Source organism: Argentina silus (assembly GCF_951799395.1).
Source record: "Argentina silus genome assembly, chromosome: 13".
Lineage (NCBI taxonomy): Eukaryota > Metazoa > Chordata > Actinopteri > Argentiniformes > Argentinidae > Argentina > Argentina silus.
This window is the reverse complement of record NC_139667.1, coordinates 15715094-15735093: the sequence shown is the minus strand read 5'-3', so window position 1 is coordinate 15735093 and position 20000 is coordinate 15715094. Positions and strand designations below refer to the sequence as shown.

Here is a 20000-nt window from a genome sequence, read left to right as displayed (position 1 = left end):
CTGTAGACACACACACACACACACACACACACACATATATATACACACACACACACACACACACACATACACACACACAGACACACACACACTCTTCCTGGCCCCCCTGAAGCTTTATATGCTTCGCTTTTCAGCTAATTACCCTCCTGTGGTAATTGAGGTGGATGTTGCCTTCCCTGGCGGAGGGTGGGGCTAAGAGTTGTAGGGGGTGGGGGTAGGGGTGGGGGTGGGGGTAGGGTGAGGCATGCATATAAGCTCTTCTGACGGAGAATACAGTGCTATAAAACAAAAACACTTAACTTAATTGCTGTTATTGATCAAAGATAATTCCCCCGCAAGTTTTCCCTTTAACTACCTCACACACCGAGTCAGTCAACTCACTGCGGAGCCCTCTCTCATCATTAAAAACTCTCCATGGTGCTTTATCAACAAACTAAAGCAGAGAGCCCCTGTCTACGTGCTCTGTCTCTGTCCTTACCCTGAGCCTACGTGGGAGGTTTAGCCTGACTGCAGTTAAACTTGCCCCCTGAACTCCCTAAAGAGAAGGTCAGCCAAGGCTGAGCTCATTGTTTTAACGCATTTAGCCTCCCGTAAGAAGATTATTCAAATTTGACCGCCCCACCACAGTCCGCTCCTCCCTTTGACGCTAATTGCCAACGTCAGATCTACTTTCCCCCCGATGCTTCAGAGTCCACTTTGACAATTTCCAAAATCCAATGCAAATCCTATTGCAGGCTCACATCAGGACTCAGGGCTTCTGCAATATTGACTGTCACTCACCATTAGGAGAGTGAAGGAAGGGGTTAGCGTTGGCAGGCAACCTGAGGCTAGCCCCTGCTAGCTCCCCAAACGCTCCTCGAGAATTTGATCAGTGAATATAATTTAACCACCAAATATCCCAGGGGTGTTCCATTTACCTTAACAGGGAAAGAGGATATGTTTAACAGCCATTCATCTGATGCTGTTTCAGACACTTCAGAAGTGGATTATTTGGGCTATTGTGTTTGCCTCTGTAACGCTGTCTCTCTGAGGGGGGAGAATGGACAGCATTAAATCAAATAGGTGTGAATAAAATCAGCAATTTGGAACTCCTGCTGTTAACTACGACTTTAGTTAACGGAGGGTCCATTTCCTCTGCCTGGCAACCCCACAAGCTTAATCATCTGTTATGAGCACAAATTGATTTTTTCATACGGTGGATGCTACAGAAAATCTGTTCTGTCTTTGCCTCTTTTGTTACGGTAACGGTTCATGGTGAAGTGGTTGTAAAAGCTGACTCTACTGGGAGAAAATACAGTAATAACTAAGATCATCATGATATAACTTGTTGTTGTTGTTGTTGTTGTAATGGCATAGTTCTTTAATAAAAAAAAAAAAACGAATAAAAAAAAAACCTCCCTCTTCTCATAGAGTGATTGATGCGATAGAACAGGGGCATTTCCGATAATTACATTATGCAAATTGAGGCAAAACACGAGTCTGGAGAATTTGAATTAAATCACCGCTAAACATCAAAATATCAAAACAAGAACAAATTGGTTGGAAGAACTCTGCTCTCTCGTATTGTATCTTAAGGCAAAGCAGTGACCACAATCAAATCTGTGACCCTTTAAAAGAAACCCCTCGTTAGACATATCTGTCTTATTATGCTAAACGTGACCTCAAAGCAGGAGCTAATCAAGGGTGTAACTGATAGAAAACAACATATAAACAAACCACAAATTAAACCGTTGTTCTTTTTCTTTTCCATCCCCCCGGTTCATCTAAATGATCACAAAAACATACCCACGAGGCCTCTGGCTATGACATCATAAAGGTTAACGAATTCTCTGAATCAGAGCGGATAGGAAGGGAGTCTGTCTTGTCAGTCTGCCAGGCAACATCAGCAGTAACGGTTAGGCTGTCGCTACACGGAGAGGTGGAGGGGGACAGACAGACGGACGGATCTGAAAGGTTCGACGTCCCCCACGCGAGACCCCCATCCTCTCTAACCAACCAGCAGTCCTTCCTGTGATCCCGTGATCCTCTCTAACCAACCAGCAGTCCTTTACATTTTACATTTACATTTATGGCATTTAGCAGACGCCTTTCTCCAAAGCGACTTACAACAAACACATGTTTAAGAAAGTGAATAAGTAAGTGAATCATCTATCCAACAGTCATCATAAGACAAAGTAATCAATGCTCACACCAGGGGCTATTGGCAGTCGTAATGCCTGTTTTTTTTCTCTTTTCTTTTCTTTCTCCTGAGTCCTGATTCTCTCATACATGCAGGCCGCGTCAGTCTAGTCTTCTTCGTCTCTGATACATGCGGGCCACTCAAACAGACAACTTATTTCATATGCAGTGTCTCAAATGCCATGTGATGTGAGAGTCACTATGGATCTGGACATTGACCATACTAAAGCCACCTGTATAGACGTGATCATATACAATGCTGTGGCTCAGTTGCTGTGGCTGTGGCTCAGTTGGTAGAGCAGGGTGCTAACAACGCTTAGGTTGGGGGTTCGATTCCCGCTAGGACCATATATACTGAAAAATGTATGCACTCACTGCAATGTAAGTCGCTTTGGATACAAGCGTCAGCTAAATGGCAGATATTGCATGAGAACAATAAGATCTCAACATAGAAAGTATCCCAATATCTAAAGTATCTGTGTGGTCAACAACAGACTTCGCGTCATCGTCATGAAGTTCTTCCTTTTAGTCTTTTTTTTTTTTAAACCGCCAAATTAAAAGAGGACAATGCAATAATTTGTTTTCAAATTGAAGTTGAGTAACGCCCCTGTGACACGGGACTGATGACATTCTCTGGGAAATAATTAAGATCACAAAATAAGCATTTGAGATATTCAGTTCTCCTCACCCCTCATCCCCTCCCCTTTCTTTAATAGGATTCTACTTTTAATCACTAATTATTTCCCAAAGCAGGGGGGGGGGGGGTTGGGGCGGAGGAGGAGGGGCGGTGCTGGGGGTTATTTGGTCTCTGACTGCAGCTCCCTCTTGTTCAGTGTTGCTGCCTGGGACCTGTCGCCGTGGCAGCGCCACAACGCCACCATCACGGAGGAGAATTCTCATTAAGAGGAAGTCACGGGGGGCATCACGTCTGCATGCTCACAGCGAGGGGGTAATTGTATCAATATGTAAAATTCTCCCCCTGCACCAAGAAGTTGTTAATATATATTTTTTCTAATTGAACCAATGTAGCATGGAGGATGAAGCGGATTAGGAGACGTGCTGGGAGCTGAAGCAGGGTATCTCAGATCACTATGTCAGAGCTCTGCTGTACCAACAAACTCATCTCGTTCTTTAAGGGGAATTGCTTTGAGTTCTAGGAGCAATCATGAAAGATCCATAACTATCAGAAATGACAGTTTAAAAACAATGTGCGCGATACCTAACAGGTTCTAGATAGTACCAAAACAGGGTTCTATATTTGTCCCTGCAGGGGAACCCTTTGAAGAACCCTTTTGGGTTCTATGTAGAAGTTAGGTTCGCTGAACCCTTTTGGGTTCTATTTTTTAACCCTTTCCACCCAAATGAACCCTTTATTATAAAAAAAATTTCAAAGACTGTAGGCCTGCTTTTGGCTACTTTCGCCTATGTTTGTACACTACAAGCAGGAGTCAGTGACACACTGGTATGATATGCCCAGACAACAGTGAATGGTTGATCCACACGTGTTCTCACTCATAGGGGGATTTGGACAGGGGATCAAGGTCCATGTGGAGGAGATGGACACTCGCCTTGTTGACAGTAACTTGACAAGTTTAAGCCCATGTGATTCACACTGAATAAACACCAGAACAAGCCGACCGTGCAACCGCCCCTCCTTCTCCCTGTGTTCTCCTCCTCCATACACACTCGTTGTGCGGTTTAAACAATATGAAAGGGGTTTCATCCTCCATATAGTACACAAAGGTGCAGAGACAAACACAGACACAGACACAGACACAGACACAGACACACACACACACACACATAAACACACACGCACACGCACACAAAACACAGCCAGCCATCCGCCCCCCACCTCCCCCTGCCAGGTATCCCCTGGGGCTCCTACCCTGAGGGCCTGGCTGTAGGGCCCGATGTTGGCTGGGGCCCAGTGGGACAGGCTCTGGACATGCAGGGCCTCTCTCTGGTGGAAGGTACCCTCCTCCGGGGGCAGGGCCCAGTCGTGGAGGAGACAGTCCACCTGGAGCAGCTGACCGGCGGGCAGTGGGGCCTGAACACAGACCCTGGAGAGATGGAGATGGAGGGGGGGCTATGAGAGGCTACCAAAAGAGCCTAGGTGGGTCTGTCTTTAAACAGTGCCATACGAGAGAACGCAGGTTTAGACTATATGGATGCTCTGTCAGTTAGTGTGTGTGTGTGTGTGCGTGTTTGTGTGTGTGTGTGTGTGTGTGTGTGTGTGTGTGTGTGTGTGTGTGTGTGTGTACAAGTACGCAACAGTCAGGATATGTGATTTAACATTAACTGGTAGGCTTTCATTTCTGTTTGAGTGTGTGTGTGTGTGTGTGTGTGTGTGTGTGTGTGTGTGTGTGTGTGTGTGTGCGTGTGTGTGATGTAGGCCTACAGTACCTGGCAGGAGGGTTGAGGCCAAAGTGTGTCTTGTAGACGGCGTTGACAGAGCTGAAGTCCTCCATGTTGCTGACGTACAGGTGAACCAGGACGATGTGCTTCATCTGCCAGCCTCTCTTCTCCAGCTCACCTGGACACAACCAACCCACCACCTCACAGATGAAACACTTGGAATGGGACTACGCACTGTACATGGCGTTGTACCGGAAGCACAATCTGTTTTAGGACCCTCTTTTCCACAGCGACTCCCAATAAATACAATCCTTCCTGAGTGACTGTTAAGAGATGACATTTGGAGCCCTGTGTTGAATGCATACCGTCTCTCAATGTGTTTACCTCGACACATGTCCGAGAGAGAGAGAGATGATGTTTTTCGCTCATGCTATGCAAACAGGGCACTTTTTCAAATGCGCGGCGATGAAGGGGGCTCGAAGCAAAAGGCCTTTTCTCCCGGCAATTGTATGATAGAGCATCAAGTTTGTTTTTCCCTTTGCAGACGCCGGCATCTCACACTACTTCACACGGCTCGCCCTCATACAAAGAGGTTCTTCATTAAATATTAACTCGTTTAATATTGTCCCTGCCCTGTGAAGGCTGTTCAGCCGAGTACCGCGCTAAACATGAAATATGCTTTTCATCTTTCGCTCCTCTTTTCTTTTTAAAAAAGAAAGGGGGGAAAAAAAAAAAAGAAGGAAGAAAAACTAAGATGCTCTGTTAAAGCGTGCACTTCGTTCTGCCAGGCAAAAAAAATGCTAACCCACACAGTGTGCGTGTTAAGTGTGTGTGTGTGTGTGTGTGTGTGTTTGTGTGTGTGTGTGTGTGTATGTGTGTGTGTGTGTGTGTGTGTGTGTGTGTGTGAAGCGGGTTGTGCTCAGCTCCGCTCAGTGTTAATTTGAATTGTCTGTCCTTGTTTGGTGCACAGAGACCCTGACATGTGGGGGGGCTTCGCCTCCCAACTTAAAAAGAGCATTTGTAAATAAAGTGCATTTTCTTTGGCCCTGATGCACCTTCAAGTGTGTTTTGCTAACACAACAAGGAGGGAGAGAGAGAGAGAGAGAGAGAGAGAGAGAGAGAGAGAGAGAGAGAGAGAGAGAGAGAGAGAGAGAGAGAGAGAGAGAGAGAGAGAGAAGCGTTCAGGGAAGAAAGGAGGGCAAAAACCTGGCAAAGGGCTACAGAGCACCAACCCCTCCAGTACTCCAAACCAGCAACCGCTTTAAAAAATAAAATAAAGTACATATTTCTGATATCACCCCTGGTAAAAGTAATCCCAAACCGCTTCCCTTAGATCTCGTAAAAGTTGTAATTTATATTTGATCGAAGTGAACATGGATTATTTAGGGTTAGGCCTTGTGCTTGTGTGTGTGTGTGTGTGTGTGTGTGTGTGTGTGTGTGTGTGTGTGTGTGTTTTCTGTGTGTGCGTGTGCGTCCGTGTGTATGCCTTTTTCTCTTGTAGTTAGTGAGAAGCAATAGAATTTTCAAGTAGCCAGACGTTTCTTGGAGCAGAGAGATGTTTAAGTTCTCTCTGAACTCTGATGCACTAGTTTGTACTGAGCAGTGTACTGTACTCCCCCCTCCCTCCCTCTCTCCCTTTAGCTGTTCTATACCGTACCTTGCAGCAGTGTGAACACTGTAGTGGTCTGACTCTGGATCCCCGGGTCTGGACTCTGAAGCCCAGCGAGGCCTGAGATCCACTGGTAGCCTCTGGTGCTTCTAGGTGAGCAGGAAGGGAGAAGCTCTGGAGAGAACCACACAACACCAACAGAGATATGTTAGAGGAAATACAGAGATATGTTGGAGGAAATATAGAGATATGTTAGAGGAAATATAGAGATATGTTAGAGGAAATACAGAGATATGTTAGAGGAAATACAGAGATATGTTAGAGGAAATATAGAGATATGTTGGAGGAAATACAGAGATATGTTAGAGGAAATATAGAGATATGTTAGAGGAAATATAGAGATATGTTAGAGGAAATACAGAGATATGTTAGAGGAAATACAGAGATATGTTAGAGGAAATATAGAGATATGTTGGAGGAAATACAGAGATATGTTAGAGGAAATATAGAGATATGTTAGAGGAAATACAGAGATATGTTAGAGGAAATATAGAGATATGTTAGAGGAAATACAGAGATATGTTGGAGGAAATACAGAGATATGTTGGAGGAAATACAGAGATATGTTGGAGGAAATACAGAGATATGTTTTAGGATATAGTGAGATATGTTAGAGGATGTATTGAGATTAGGATATTTCATACATGAATGGACAGTAAGTAAAACAAAAAAGGTCATGAAATGGCTGTGAACACTCATACTGCAACCTACTGTATTTAGTAGGCTTTTTTTAAATTTATTATTAGATCAGACATTTTTTACAAAAATGTAGTGTACTTAAAAAGCCAGGATGTCATACCAGATTTGCGTTTCCATGTAGTATTTACTACACACCAACCAAGAAGTAAATCCAGATTTTCGTCACACAATTCAATGGAGCCGGTAAGGGAGGTAGGCAGTAGCGAAATGTAACCAATTACCTTGAACAACATGGTTGAGCTACTGATGGTATAAATGAGGTGTAGTATGTTGAATTGTGCTTAGATTTCCCTAAATAGTAGGCTCTATATATACGTAGTATGGTTAGTACAGTATGTAGTAGATACTTTTAGTAAACAGTGGGCAGTATGAGCTTTCGGTCACAACCTGTGTCATGTATACATACAGAATATATTCTTGGAATGACAGCTTATGTCAAACAATCACTCAGAAACGGTAGCATAATGACACTGACCCCATGACACAGATACTGTGTACACACTTCACATACACACACATGCATGCATACACGCACAGACACACACACAGACACACACACAGACACACACACAGACACACACACAGACACAGGCGCACACACACACACACACACACACACACACGCACGTACGCGCGTCTCACCAGGGCCCAACTGACAACTAAGGTCGTCATTTGATGTAAATTCTTGCTGGATGTCTTCAGCTTGATCAGCATATTCCGCCTCTTCAGTCATCTTGTCAATGGCGCTTTGGCAAGGGCAACTACCAAGGGGCAAACCGCTCGCCACCGTGTCCTGCAATAAAACACCAAACACCAAGGGGAATACATCAAGCTGAAACACAGACCCCCAAAAAACCCCACAACCGCCACAAAAAGACAAAACGGAGCATAATTTGTTTTTGAACGAGCTCCCATGAAGGCTTTGCACAGTGTGTCACTCTCCTCTGACGGGGGCCTAGACACAAATATCTTCAAGGTGAATGAATATGAAACAACATGCTAACATATTCATGAATTGCTCGAATAAGGGAGGGTTGGTGGTATTTTCTGATACTTTAAATTCAATCATGCCGGCTGTCACTCCAAACTTGACTGGTTCCGCGGCACGCTTTGGATTCCACCAGCGGAGTGTTTTATTCATCTGTTGACTTAAAACTCTGCCTAGATACCCTCTCCTTTAAAAAAACCCGAATTATTAGCATTCTTTAAGGCATACATATTACCTGCCCAATTCCCACCAGGGTGTCACACATTCAAATACATCTTTCATATTTCTTTAACAACCCCGCCTCCCTTCTACCCCCCCCCCCCCCCCCCCCCCCCACACACACACCCTCTTGCCTGTCAACTGCATTTGGGCATATGATAATCAAATTAATTATACTCCAGTCCCTCTCGTTTCTACATGGGGGAAATAGCTTGACTAGCGTTAGCGGAGGGCAAATGATGGAGGCCGTCCCCACCCCCTGCCCTGCGCTGTGCCTGCCTGCCTGCCTGCCTGCCTGCCTGTCTGCCTACCCTGCCCGGTGCTGTTTCCTCTAGAGCTGGTGTCACCAACGATCTGTCACCCTGATGGAAAGAGCTTTAGACTGCTGCATGAGGGCAGGTTCTCCCCTGGATCCCAGACCATGGAATCTCCCTGCTCTCCCCCCACCCAGCCACCTGGGGGGTCTGTGGGGGGGGGATGTGAGGGGGGTGGGGGGTGGGGGTGGGGGGGGGGGCTGGGTAAAAAAATACATGTCTATAGGGAGCCTGGCTGGAGGGTCAAGGGGGTTGGAGGGTATGGTTTCTGTCCATAACAACCCCAACCCCCGCCCAAGAGCCCCCCCCGAACAGGATACCACACACACACACGCGCGCGCACACACACACACACACACGCACACACACACACACACACACAGACACTACAAAGACTGTAGCCTTGAGCCCTGTGCTGCCCAGGGCTTGTCCCAACCCTCTCTGTGACCCCTACAGACACACACACACACACACACACACACACACACACACACACACCACACACACACACACCACACACACACACACACACACTCTAACATAGCCTCTCTCTACCATGCATCCATTATAGACTCAATCTTTGTATGTGTAGAACAGAGGTTCTTGCTTTGGTTAGTTTTATTCAAAACACACTGGCATTGGTTTTCAAAGAGCTGAGGTTCATGTGAGAGCTTTGAACAGCCAGACGTTATTGTATGGTCTTGTTACTGCTCTGTTTCAGAGCCAGTACTAATGATGGACCGGGTGCTGGAGGGGGCCAATGAAATCTACAGACTATCTGGGTCCCCACCCTTCTCTGACGACCACACACGCCCCCCCCCCCCCCCAACCCAATCCTCTCTCCCTCTGCTCACCCCCAGCCCCGACCCCTCTCTCTCTACTCTCTCCATTCCTCTCAACCCCCCCGCCCCCCTCCCCCCCACCCCCCACCCCCCCACCCCACTCGCTTGCTTAGCCAGCTACCTGAATCTAAAATGCCTTAATTTGAGCAGACATGTTTATTAAGTCAGGCCTAGTTTCAGGCAGGGGGGAATATTGCAGACGTCAAAGTAGGCCGACTGAGGCTGGAGGAGAGAGAGTTAGCAAGAGGAGAGAGAGAGAGAGAGAGAGAGAGAGAGAGAGAGAGGGAGAGAGAGAGAGAGAGAGAGAGAGAGAGAGAGAACCCTAGAGACTGATCTCTCCCGGCCCCACAGTGCTTTCCTATCTTTTTTTGTTGACAAATTCATCAGCCAGTGAAGAGGCATGTATTGGGGGCTGTTCTGTGCCATTTGCGTTAGGTTCACTGAGTGACTTCTGTATCATACTGATGTACAAGTAGAACTGTTCTAGCGCAATTACAAAGTCAGTGATTTTCCAAACAAAATTCAATTGAATTGATATGCATAAAATGCTTCAAAGTTGCATTTTTGAACTGTACAAAACAGACTTACCTTGTCCTCCGTGTGCATCTCCGTGAAGCGCAGGTAGCCAACAGGGGCGAAGGCGTCAGGTGAGTGGATCACGGTCTCCATGGCATCACTGCACAAAGATCAACAAACCAAAACATTTTCTCTCCTCTTAAACGACATATATATATTAATTACAGGTACAAATTCCTTGCGCTTAACCTGCTACTGTATGGAGTGCTGGTATCCTCATTGCCCCTGGTTTATTCTAGGTGTTTGCAGGGTATGACTCAGGGGAGGCTGGTGGAGGCAGAAATCGGAGGATTGAGCCCCCGTACTTACATCACAATCTTCTTCTTGAACAGAGGACAGTCCAGGGTGAAGGTTTCGTATTCTCCACCTTCTCCACATACGTGGACCCCGTACTTCTGAGAGAGCTGTCGACACAAAAACAAAAGAAACATCACACCATAACTAGGTATTTATCCACCCTACGAGCCATCACAGAACTTTCATCGATATATCATACTGTATTTCATAGTGGTATCAATCACAACAAAGACAGTGATGCGAAGAAAGCTGTAAAGGTTCAGGAGAGTTCATTTATTAAGAGTTCATCCAGGGTAGCATGTGTGTAATGACACTGTTGAGGCTCTGACCTGCTTTAGATAGGGTTCCATGGCAGCCAGAGGTTTCCCTAAGTGCTTCTCGGGATCCAGGCCTGCCAAACACGCAATCACGCACGCACGCACGCACGCACGCACGCACGCACGCACACACACACACACACACACACACACACACACACACACACACACACACACACACACACACACACACACACACACACACACACACACACACACGCATACACGCACGCATACACACAGGGGAAGAGAGAGGGAGAGAAAGAGAGAAAGAGGCCTGATCAGGAACACAGAACACTGATTGAAGATGACAGGCAGGGAGGCTTTACGGGCAGTCGCACGAACACACACGTAAACCTGCACCCTGGATCTATTTATTTGACTTTGCAAGTAGTGTACACAGATCTCTCCGGGTAAGGGCAACAGTCTTCAGTTGTGGGGCGAAGAGAGAGAGAAGTCCTGGTCCTCTGGCTCCCTTTGAGAATGTAAACTTTGGAAGAGATCCTGTTTATTTGCCTTTCCCGTCCCCTTCCCCTGAAATGGTGCACAGAAGTGACTCACACAGGCCTTAAGCTGTGTGACGGCATGGGAGAGAAAAGGAGGAAGGGGGGAGAGAGGGAGGAGGGGGGAGACGAAAGGAGGGGCAGAGGAAGAAGGAGAGGGGAGAGAGAGGGAGGAGTGGGAGGTGAAAGGCGGGTGGAGAGAGGTAGGAGACGGGAGGGAGGAGTAGGACGGGAAAGGCACAAGGAGGAGGAGGAAGGGAGAGAAAAACAGGAGGGCAGGAGAGAAAAGGAGGAGAGGAGGGAGGGAGATGAAGGGGAGAGAAGACTTTGTACAGTCTGAGTACCCACTGGTACCACTTATCTCAAACCTCCAACCTCCCCAGCCTCTCACCTCTGATTCACCTCTCCTCTTACCCAGCATGCAGGGCAACAGAGCCCACCTACAAACAGCCATTCATTATGGGAAGTTCCCTTGCTATCCATAGCTGTATACACACATAATATACAGACAGATTAGCACTTCAATCAGTCCAATTCCAGATTACTGGCACAGTAAGTTTACTAGTTAACCTCCATTCACCTGGTTTAGCGTTGATGGTTTTACTCTCTGTGTGCGTGACACTAGAGCCTGGTTCGTGCTTCCTAACTCCTTCCTGTTGACAACCGTTACCCATGAAGCCGCCAGTCCCAGTCCACCATCTAAACCACCCTCTAAACCGACATCTAAACCACCCTCTAAACCACCCTCTAAACCACCCTCTAAACCGGCATCTAAACCACCCTCTAAACCACCCTCTAAACAACACAACACAACACAACACAACACAACACAACACAACACAACACAACACAACAACACAACACACTCGCTAGCGATGGCATCACCCCACTCCTAACCCCCAAACAGCCAATTAGGTGAGGACATAACAGACACAGATGTGCAGAGAACACAAACACAAACAAGGACACAACAGGGTACAGTAAAACAAGTATACAGTAAACATGTTCCCCACAAATGATGTAGCATCCCCCTTGGGCCAATCAATGTCATTTTAGAATTTCAGCTGTTTACTACACCACCCCTCTTGGTCCAATCAGTGCAATTTTGGAAATGCCGGATTTCTGTGGCAAGACGCATCATTCACCCAAGTTTCGTCAAAATTGTCCCAGTGGTGTTGACATACGAACATACGAACACACGAACGGACAGACACTGATCCACGGTCCCTGAGGTTGTGTGTTTATGCCTCTGCCTGGGTATATCTGATCTAGCCATATGATTCATAGCCATGGCGACTGTAAAACTTTGTGAAGCTTTGTGATCATTTAAGAGTTATCTAACTTGACTCGAGTTTCCTCTCTCTGTGGCTCATCTATTCATACGATGGCGCGTAATCAACACCCAACGAATTACCAAGACAAACTGAGATTTGAGAGGAAGAGTTTTCACAGGAATGCCAGCGCAATTCAAGAATTCATCACCGTAATCATTCTCTTGTTCCAAATTCTCCCAATTTAATCCACCCCTTAGAAATGATCTTCCTCTGTTCCTACGCGAGTTTCTGTGTTTAATTAGAAAACTGAAGGTCGCCTAATCATAATGTGAGAAACCACCTTTTCCCTTCGGCCTGACAACCTCTAAGGTCAAAGTGTCATCCATCGACCCTCAGGGAAGGGGCGTGGGTCCCAGGGTGGGTTTTAACTTAATCCCAGCCGCGAGTCTCTCCTCTGGGCCCCCGCGTGGTCCAGCAATATGGGGGGAGCGAGGGAAGACCAGGAGAGGAGGGAGGGAAGGAGAGAATGAGGGAGGAGAGAGAGCGTGGAAGAAGTGAATGAGCCAGGCCCTTGTTCTCTACCCAGGGGAGCGGTGGTCTTAATTAGTGTGAGAATATCTAATCTCGACATCCTCTCATCTTAACCCCGCACAAAGGTAATAAAGAGAGAAAAAGCATTAAAATTCAATCCCATTTAAATATCCCTTTTTAATTAGTCATGCCTTTTAACACATTTTAATGATTGGCTTCAAATTGCTGAGGGGATGTCGCTTTTTTAATATGTTCATTAACTTCCCCTACGTTTAAATAATATATGATACATGATTTGATATTTACAGGGAGGGAGGTAGTGCTTGGAAATGTGTCTGACAGGAATGAATGATATAATACCCTATACTGTAGTAGATAACTATTCTAACATGAGACACAGAGTCTCCTAAGACATGTTTACACCATAACATGTATGCCATCAATGGCTAGTAGCAGCATAAATAAAATAAAAAAACGTTTCTTTTTCTTTCTTTTTTTTTTTTACTTTGTGTCATTTGCCTCTAGGGCAGATTGTCATTCTAAATCAGAATTAGTTCTGAACGAACGCCCCTGGCTAGGTAGAGGTTAAAGAAACAGTCTGAAAATCCCCCAGATGGACTGAGTCCGTCGTACTGGAGAGCCTTCAGTCGGTAGTGTCAGAGGATGTACAGTAAGCCGTACGCCCGGTCTTAGCGTCAGCGATCTAACACACCGCGCTCATTTACATGATCTTCACATCCCCGTCTCCTCTCAACCTGTTTTACGGCCTGACCTAAACCCAATTACCTAACCTCATTATGCCACATTAAACCCAAATAAGCCCACTAGAAGCTGCCATTAGTGTGTCCGCCAGAGACAGGTTGGCCGCACTCTGGAGGGAGAAGGTTCCTGAGAGACTAAAAGGAGGGGCTCGTCTCTGAAAGGGCTTTTTACTCTGTATTATCCTATAAAACTGCAATTAAATTGGGGTGAACTTTGAAACCAGAGAGTCCGGTAATGAGGAAACTGATTTTTAAGGCACCAGCATTCGTGAAATTACCTTTTGCAAGAGTTTCAAATGGGGAAGAAGTGCTGAATGATAGGCCTACTTTCACCAGTCGTGTCAGTGATATGCTCAAGATAAAACAGTTAGCAAAGAATATGTGTATGAAATTGTGTATTCTGATTGTAAGTTAACCAGTAAGTTGGAAATGACTACAATATCACTATGACAAAGGTATCCCATACAGTACATCATTATAATCAGTAAAGTACAAACACACTTTGTTCATGCATATACATAACCAGCTTTTGAAATAAGTAAAACAAAATGTAAGAAAAAATACTGTTTTTAAAAGACTTAAAAAAACAATCTCCCATTCTAAACTCTCTCAGACCTAAGAGGAAGTCACGCAGCCAATTATTTCAACAGCTAAACCCTTGTGTTAATTCTTCTTAACCGCCGGCCTTGGCCTCTGCACTTGTCAAACAGGTTGATTAATGTAAACCTACAGAAGGAGATCCCTGCTTAATTGAAACTAGTCGTGCTCTGCCTCTGAGTCTCAGCAGCATTGAGCCTAATGCTAGATTGGACCCTGGGAGATCATAGATAGCAGCAGACAGGCAAAGAGAGCTGTGTATCTCAGCAGCCATCCGCGGGTCGCCTTAAGATCTGGCGCGCCTGACGACTGACAGCCTGCCTGGCTTTAATCCTCGCCTTCACAGAGAAAATTGGATTCATGATGTGTAACATTTTAGCTTTTTAAATGCATGAAATAAGCATCTCCCGCCAGAAGGTGAGCCGCATCAGCCCTTTGAACAGAGACTCTCAAAGACCTTAGTGAAAACAATAGCTGTTCAGTATCACCTCATCTCTGAGAGAGAGAGAGGGAGAGAGAGAGAGAGAGAAAGAGAGAGAGAGAGAGTGGGAGGGAGGGAGGGAGGGAGGGAGGGAGGCAGCCACAAACAAAAGATGATACGATTAAGGTTACATGTGAAATTTGTCCAGGCTCTTATCTGAAATTCGATGTCTTGGAGTCGAATAATAGCCTGGGTGAATAGAGCAGCTTACATCAAAGATGGAATCTTCTCTATCCAACAAATTAAAAAGAGAAATTGTGGGGCAATTATAAACGTATCTAATGTGCTATATCTTGCGAGACTTAAAGCAACTTTATCCCATTTAAAAAGCCTTACACATACACTCATACTATGAAAGGACTGTATTAATAAAACAAGAATTTTCATTGCTCGAAATTGGCATTTTACATATTAAAGATCCTCGATATGAAATCCATCTTTACTTTGCTCTGTGTGAACACCATGAGAAACATGGGCAGGGATCGTAGAGCAGATCATACTCTGGCATCAGAAAGTTAAAAAAACAACATGATACAGTATCTAATATTGCTTCCCTGGTGCATTGTGTTGACCAGGGCCAAAGCATTCAACCCTTGACCTTCACACTAAACTAATAACCCCCTAGAACATTTTATTTGATTGAACTGACAGACAGAAGGTCAGGTCATGAGTCAATAGACAGGTAAAAAAATGGGAGTCTGGTTACTTGACATGTCGAGCCTATGACTAATCCTCTGTTTTCTGTTGTCTTACTGTGGTTAGCAACCTTCCACGCGATGGTTGAGTAGGAACAGTGAGAGGAGGAGGGCGGGTCAAGGTTAAGCTGTTGCAACCTGAAGCCGCTATTGGCTATTCTACCGTTTACTGTCACTGTGTTAAAAGTTACTTTAATTGTATCCATCACAATGCTTTACAGCCAGTGGTACATCAAATGTCAACAGCAAATTACGATGCTGCTGCTGCTCTCTCAAGGTTAATTTGGCCCTGGGTAGAGAGAGGACAATGGAGGCTGACATCCAGAGGAATAAATAGCTGTTGCTCCCTCTCTCTCTCTGATGGGGCTGATGGGGCCCGGCCCGCTTAGCCAGTTCCCCTACATTTCCTGCCCAGCGGGAGGCCTTCAGCGTGTGGCTCTGTGGAGGAGAAGCACTGTGGGCCTGGAACCCGCCAGCCAGGCCACAGAATATCTCTCTCTCTCTGCTCTCTCTCTCTCTCTCTGTGTCTCTCTATGGAAGTTGGAGTGTCTGACATTAGAGCAATGGAGGTAACCAAGACAACCATGGCATTTCAAATAGACAATTATGGCTATATCGTATGACCATCTTATGATCATCTTTCTATCTCTGAACATTAAAATGTCAATTTTAATAACTTTGTATTATCAACCTGACAGAAACGGTATGGTCCTCTAGAACAGAAGCTCTTTCACCAACCATGTTCTCTCTCTCTCACAAGAAACACAGGGAAGACGAGTGTGAAAGGTAGGAGATTTCACCATGGTAAAAGGCTTCCGACGGAGATACCTCGATTTCTCACTCACCAATTACTGCTTTAGCTGGAGACCAATTAACTGTAGTAGAGAACAGCCAACCTGCACCCCCATACACACCTCCGCTAATCAATCAATTAACTAATTACATGAATATTTGATACCGGCATTTGAAATTGGCAATTATCACCACTAGAGAGAGAGAGAGAGAGAGAGAGAGAGAGAGAGAGAGAGAGAGAGAGAGAGAGAGGTTATGCTGTATGCAGGGGAGACAGGTGGAGGTAGAAATCGGAGGACGGGCTCATTGTCATGCATGGAACTGAATGAGGGAAGGTATCGGAATGAGGAATGGTGTATCAAATACACGTGTTGGATACCATTCCTCATTCCGTTCCATGCTTTACAATGAGCCCGTCCTCCGATGTCTACCTCTACCAGCCTCCACTACAGTATGTAAAAAATAATGTGGAACCTGCTGAGGTAAAACGGCATCATCTCCTCACACACATGCATTTCATTTTAATTGTGTTTTATAATATCCCACTGTGCCCAATATCCTAAGACTTTTGATAGCCTTCACTACATAGGATTTAACCCTCTTCAAGGACAAACATCTCAAAATAATCTTCTTCTGTCTGTTCTGTCTCTCTTTTCTCTCCAACTGTGGATTAGTATGAATATGAATGCTTCTAGAGAATTCTCTCCTAGGATCATCCAGCATTTGGACAGCTGTCTTTTCACAATAGGGATTTGTCACCTTGAAAAATCTCTCCTCTTCGGAAAAAAAAGATTTTTCTTTTTCTGGTGGTTTTACCACTAATTTCCCCCTGTCTGTCTAAGTAGGTAATGAAGGAATATTACACTCCAACTACCACCCATTCCTTAGCAAATGCCCCAAAACAATACCTCTTGTGGTGTCAAATGAACCAAAGAATATCAAAAACAGTTTTTGCTGTCATTTCAGATGTGTCTTTGACCTCTGCCCTAAATGAGCTGTTTTTATCTCCTCCTGAGGTCTGCACAGGTAAATCCTCCCCCCACCCCCTACCCGCGTCCCCCTCCCCTGTTTCAGTCCCCCCCAGGTACACCCCTCTGTCACCCAATCCCCCCAAACAGCACACCTCACTGCTCAGACCTGCTCCCACCAAAGCAGCAATTATATGAGTGGTAGCCGAAGTGCCCAAGGCGCTTGCGGCCTATTCAATTCTCTCATTTCTAATTACCCCTGCCTGGGGACAGGTGAGGAGTCAGGCACGATAAGATCTTACCTTTCTACCTGTAGCCAAAATACACACACACACACACGCACTCTCTCTCTCTCTCTCTCTCACACACACACACACACACGCGCACACACACACACACACACACACACACACACACACACACACCTACACACACCTACACACCCACACACACACACACACACCTACACACACACACACCCACACCGAGACACCTGAGGTGGTTTTCCTTTCTAATTATAATCTTCCAAAAAATGTGGAGAATTTGCTTTTAGAGGAGTATGTGTTAGGAGAAGGGTTTGAAAGCTTGGCGGGCCGGGAGGGAGGGAGGGAGGGTGCTGGCCCGGTCGCCGTGCGGGCAGGCGTTCTGAAGCCTTTGAGGTGTGAGGTGTTTTCTCTGGCTGTGGATTAGGCCTGGTGATTGGAGGGGACTAGCAGCGATGCTGGGACGATAGCAGCAACAGCGGCAGCGGCGGCAGCCGCATTCCTGGCACAGACACAAAGAGGCTTTGTCTCTCAGACGGCCACCAAATGAAGATGACGTTTTTCTCCAAAAAAAGCCGTGCATTACCATAATTACCTCCTCTCCTCTAAGTCCTCCAGGTTCAACGCCTTCAGCGGGGGGTGTGAGGGGAGGGGAGGAGGAGGGGGGGGGGGGGGGGGAGAAAAGACAGTGTGATCACTGATATCAAAGGGAGAGGTACGTAACCCAAGTCCAATACACAAGTCAAGAGCAGGGGGGGTTTAGCGCTACCAGATAAAGGGGGCTTCAATCAGAGAAGAGAAGCAAACGATCATTATACATTACACTGTACAGTGCTGTCACAACGCCACGATCTTATCCGTGGAATAATTAACAGCCTCGAAATTGGATTCTTACCATTATCTCTCTCCGAAAGACTAAGGACATACTACAGACGCGCTCACTGCCTTATCATAACACCTCCCGACATTCAAAACTTCAAAAAAATGAGAAATAGATAGCAAGAATATAAATCAGGTCGGGTCATTAACTAGATTCCAGGAATGGCTGCAGTGTCTGAAAGGCTGTTGAGAGACACAGAGGAGAGTTGAGCACGTCAGCGCCACTCAGCTGGCGAGGTCATCCGTCTCGCCGGGGCCCTTTTCAACTGATTTGCCACAGAAGGGGACAACAAGCACTTAAATAAAGCACGTAAACAGGGTCTACATAATGATCCATCGCCCACGAGTAGTTGGAGAGTCGGAAAAAAAAAGAAGCATCGGCGGTATAATTATCATCTATCACTGGCACTGTCAAAGGGGATTCTACTCCACTGTCAAGTAGATACAGGTAGCAATCTTCACACAGCGGACGGAAGACAAGGGAAAAAAAAGGTCTTTCTTGTCTTTCTCTTTTTTTTTTTTTTCTTTCTCTTTTGTCCTCTTTGAACTGCAACTCGATCCCTCTATCCCCGGGCTCCACAATAGCCAGTCAGACAAACCAGGTGACAATACATTAACCTTTTCACTTCGTGCCGGTGCAGTTTAAAAGCTTAAATGAGATATACTAGATTTTAATCTCCGCTTCACGGGCCGTGGATTCTGAGGTATGCAAAAAGCTGAGAATGCAACTGGTCTCTGACACAATGGGGCCGCGGCACGGCGGTTATTGACAGGTTTCATTAACGCGCTGCGCAATCACCTGTGATCATTCCTCAACTGCCAAGATTCTCCCTCCCCTCCTTTCCCCTCCCTCCCTCCCTCCTCCTTATCTTTTCATATTGTTCTACGCTCTGTTGCTTTCGCCGCTGGCACAAGTCTCAACATCGTTGCACAACCATAGATTGATGATTTTGGTATTACTCTCTCTCACTCTCTCTCTCTCCCTCTCTTTCTCTCTCCCCCTCTCTCTCTCTCTCTCTCTGTGTCTCTATCTCCCTGTCTCTCTCTCTCTCTGTCTCTCCCTCTCTCTGTCTCTCTGGTTAGACCGACCCACCCCCCCCCCCCTTCCCTCCCTCCCTCCCTCCATCCCCCCCAACAGACCCTCCTCTTTAACCTGCACCTTTGGACTTATAAAAGGGTGAGTGCTAATCTGACAATGGGAGGGGCAGGGAGGCGGAGGAGAGGAGGGGTGAGGTAGGACTGCTCGCCTGCTGCCACGGAGGGAGAGAGGGGGAGAGAGGGAGAGAGACAGAGAGAGAGAGAGAGACAAACCCCACCGAAGGCGGCGACTTTGATGAGGAGGGCGTGGAGGTCACATGATATCATCTCGGCGAGCAGGGACTCCTGGTCTCGGCGCCACAGGTAGGCCAGGGGCTGCAGACCCAGCCGTACACACCTGGGGGAGGGGGGACGGGGGATGGGGGGGGGGCGGGGGGGACAGGTGAGGAGGGGGAGGGAGGGGAGGGAGGTAAGGAGAGAGAGAGAAGGGCTCATATAATGAATACTTTCCAGGAACACAACGACTTCAAAGGCGAGGGGGGGGCACTTTCACTCGTACTTGCGGGCAGGCTGCCACGGCCGGGCTCACATGGCACACGCTCACAGCCCTCTCTGACGCCAAGGGCTTTTGTTAAGCAGAAGAGGGGGGAATTAAAACAGGAGGTAATTATCTTAAGATGGCACCTTCTTATGCTCCACTTGTCTGTCACCCACACACACCCACACACACCCACACACACACACACACATATACACACATC

General features: G+C 46.4%; 1 protein-coding gene across 1 annotated transcript in view; it reads right to left on the bottom strand.

The window, feature by feature from the left end:
* dph6 (diphthamine biosynthesis 6) overlaps positions 1 to 20000 on the bottom strand; it is a 62337-nt gene that overhangs the window by 24606 nt on the left and 17731 nt on the right. Inside the window, exons 5-12 of the mRNA XM_083684180.1 lie at positions 19518 to 19636; positions 10470 to 10531; positions 10153 to 10247; positions 9856 to 9943; positions 7547 to 7697; positions 6194 to 6319; positions 4585 to 4714; positions 4067 to 4241 (exon numbers count right to left, since the gene is read on the bottom strand). Of these exons, the coding sequence (XP_083540306.1) occupies positions 4067 to 4241; positions 4585 to 4714; positions 6194 to 6319; positions 7547 to 7697; positions 9856 to 9943; positions 10153 to 10247; positions 10470 to 10531; positions 19518 to 19636 (946 nt within the window). The remainder of the gene's footprint in view (positions 1 to 4066; positions 4242 to 4584; positions 4715 to 6193; positions 6320 to 7546; positions 7698 to 9855; positions 9944 to 10152; positions 10248 to 10469; positions 10532 to 19517; positions 19637 to 20000) is intronic.